The sequence below is a fragment of the Theobroma cacao genome, chromosome 4 (genome assembly GCF_000208745.1).
Source record: "Theobroma cacao cultivar B97-61/B2 chromosome 4, Criollo_cocoa_genome_V2, whole genome shotgun sequence".
Classification (NCBI taxonomy): domain Eukaryota; kingdom Viridiplantae; phylum Streptophyta; class Magnoliopsida; order Malvales; family Malvaceae; genus Theobroma; species Theobroma cacao.
Window position 1 is genome coordinate 16,009,807 of NC_030853.1, and position 3,716 is coordinate 16,013,522.

The 3,716-nt window shown below is 39.6% G+C and overlaps 1 protein-coding gene across 1 annotated transcript; it reads left to right on the top strand.

Moving 5' to 3' along the window:
• Positions 1,439–3,279, top strand: LOC108661579. The gene is made up of 3 exons (XM_018119015.1): positions 1,439–1,715; positions 1,881–2,232; positions 2,865–3,279. Exons 1-3 carry the CDS (start codon positions 1,439–1,441, stop codon positions 3,277–3,279), a joined length of 1,044 nt encoding a protein of 347 aa, XP_017974504.1.

The window sequence follows — 3,716 nt, forward strand, 5'->3', positions numbered from 1 at the left end:
ATTAGGGTAATTCGTGCAACAAGTCAATAATTACACTGATTGGCATGTCACACACCATGGGTATTTTATGCTAGTTCGTGTAAGGACACAATAATTATAGTCATTAACGTGTCAGTGTTGGCGTTATATACATGGTGTGTTACCACATTTTAAGTTATATGCATGGCGTGTTACCACATTCTACGTGATATATATGGCGTTACCACATTCTACGTTATATGCATGGCGTGTTACCACATTTTATGTTATATGCATGGCGTGTTACAACATGACTGACAAATTCTAGAATGCGGCATGTCATGTAATGTGTTAAATGATTGACAAATTATTGTTGTTTTCAAAATTTTAGTGGGGTTCCAATTGTGTGACTTGTGATAAGACACGGTGGTCAGTGGGTGGATGGCATTTATAAGGGTGGTGAGTCACGAATGCGAGGGGTTAGGAGTGATTTGTCGTTTGTGGGATTGATGAAGCTGGTTGAAGATGTTGTTGGGGTAAATTCATAAATTGATGAAATTGAGTTACATGCATTGATCAGTACACCCATAGAGCTAACACGGCCAATTATTAAGGACGATGAGGATGTTGCATTAATTCTGCTAGAACATAGGAATGTTCCGGCTATGTATGTCAGCATTCAGGGACGCCAAACAAATGTTATGTCACATGAAGAAGCTGAACAACATGGTAATCAGCTCAATCAAAATGAGATATACAATGCTTCACATATACCACAGCATTCGGTCCGTAACCCACAACAATGACAATTGACTTATGCACAAGAGTTTGTGCAGCCTGGTAGACACACAACATTTATAGAACAATTGGCTGCACAATTTTGATCAGGATGTGCATCGAACCAATTAGTGACTTCTGTCCAATAAATGTAACGATCGGGTGAAACTATACAGGATGTAATGGCATTTTCAAATGAGAATGCGACACTTGAGTACAACACTGTGACATTGAAGGGTGACATTACGACGCTTGAGGATAATACTGCATGTGATGAGGGAAATGAGGATTTGTTCCCTGCCGGTGAAGATAGATTTGATCACAATTCGGATGATGGGCCTGATGAATGGCATGATGAGAGTTCAGACAAAGACTGGCTTTATGACAGTGACATTCCAATTTGTAATAATGTTAAAGGTGAAATGGAACCTGTTAGAGGTGTTGATGTAGGAGATGTTTAGTGTGATGACCCTATATATAATAACCCCATCGCTGATGAGAACGGGATTCGTTCACCTAGTACATTGCTCCTTGAGAACTATCAGAAAGGAAAAATGCAGGGATATCTCGTACGTGGGTAATTCCAAGTGCAAAAAAGTTCTCCTACCAAATAATTACAATTGAGGAGTCGACATGTGCCAATGATCGCTTATACAAAGGAAGAATATTTTTCTCGAAGGCCAAGTTGAAACGAGCTTTGAACATGTTGGCTCTAAAAGATGGGATAAGAGTAAAAAAGTCATGTAAAGCTCTTTATGAGGTTGGTTGCAAGGACAAGGCATGCAAGTTCAATGTGCGTGCAACGAAGTTACCTGAAGGAGGAGAATATTGGCAAGTTCGGATGTTCCACAAAGTACACACGTGTACTGTCGATGGTTTGCAATGGCAATTTGCAACCGTGAGTGTGAAGATAATTGGTGAACTTATGTCACACAAGCTTCAGGTTAATGGAGCAGCATTAAGACCTAATGATATAATTGGTGAGATGAGGGTTTAGTGGGGATTGGAATGCCTATATGGTAAGGCCTGAAAAGTGAAAAAGTATGCATAGAGGCTTGTTTTCAGTCCCCAAGAAGAGTCATTTCAACTACTGCCGTCGTATTTTTATATGTTGGAATAAAAAAATCCTGACACAATCACTGTAGTGGCTACTAATGAGATAGAAATATTCAAATATTATTTCTGGGCATACGGGGCTTGTATTCGGGTGTTTAGGGATGTAATGCATCCTACGGTTGCAATTGATGCGACACATCTGAAAAGCAGGTTCAAGGGTGTTCTGTTTGTCGCTGTATGCAAAGATGCAAATGAGTTTGTATATCCAGTTGCGTTTGGCATCAGCCATGTTAAGGACGAAGACTCATGGATGTGGTTTCTTAGCAAGCTGCGTGAAACGGTTGGTTGCCTTGAAACCACTATGTTCATTTCTAATCAGCATCTCGGCATTAAGAAAGCAATCCAAAATGCATACCCAGAAGCACACCACGATTTATGCGGGTACCACTTGAAAAAAAAACTTTAAAAACAAGTTCAAGCGTGATGACGTTTTTATGATTTTTCACCCTTGCTTAAGATTGCTATAAGGTTTTCGATTTCAACAAACATATGAACCAGCTCAAGTAGATTCACACAAAAGCCCACGCTAATCTTATGAGAATAGGCCCTGAGAGATGGGCACGTGCTTGTTCACCAGCAAGGTGATACCAAATGATGACATTCAACATTGCGAAATGTGTTAACTCATGCTTGAAGCATGCAAGACAAATGCCAATCACTATTTTGATCAAGTTCATTAGAGACATGTTCCAGCGTTGGTTCCATGACCAATACTAGGAGGCCGTCAAGGTGACCACTCCCCTCAGCCTTTGAGTTGTCAGGCAGTTGAGCAAACGGTTCAATGATGCACATCGCTTTGTGGTTAAACCTATCAATAGAGTGGAGTTCGAAGTAAAAGATGAAAAAATAGACGGACTTGTAAACTTGTCCACGAAGACGTGTTCATGTTGTGAGTTCCAAACAAATTTACTGCCATGCAGCAATAAGGTCATAATATCTTTATTTCTTATTTGAACCCTAATTGACATAGTATTTACATTATGTTAAAGATTGAGTTCATTGTATTTTTTCAGTAAATGCAAACATGAAGCCATTGAATTCTGCGCTAACTACTACAAGACAACTGTTTTGGTGGAGGGTTATGCGGGGTCTATTCACTCGGTAGGCCATCCCAGTGAATGGGACATCCCCCCTCATGTGAAACAAATTGTCGTCTTGCCACCACCTTGGCAAGGCCAAGCGGAAAGACCTAGAAGAAGAAAGATTCCATCTGCAGGTGAAGGCAGTCGAGCACGGAGATGTTCACAATACAAGAGGTACGGCCATAACAGACAGAATTGCCCATCACCATTTGCAGTTCCATCCATAAATCCGACACCATTTCCAAGTCAATCGACTCCTCCACAAGTGCGTCGATCGAAAGCATGTTCAAGTTGCAGACAAACCTCACACACACAACAACTGTCCAATACGAAGGATAATGTCTAAAAACGTAAGGTGTGTTGTGGATGAAGACAGCTTTTCAGCCTAACTAAATGTGTAACCCATGTGCAATACCTTTGTCACAATTTGCTCTTGTAGTATCTTACAATCATTCATATAGGGATTTTGTGTTTGTTAGTTTCCTCTTGTAAATGAGTCTTTATTTTTTTATTAATTTTGTAGATATATTATTTGATTATCTAATTAGTATCCCTTACTCTTATGAATAGTCACAAAATCCTTGGCAATATGGGAAAATCTTGTAGAAAAGATCTGTCTATGAAAAAACCTCTCAACAAACTCAGCTAAGAATCCCAATGATAAAAATACAATGGCATGTCATGTCTCTCACAAGAATTGCACAGAAAACCTAGAAAACTTTTCTAATCGCATGAGAAAGCAGAACAAGAAAGAAGAACTTAGCCTTGCTTCTTATCCAGATA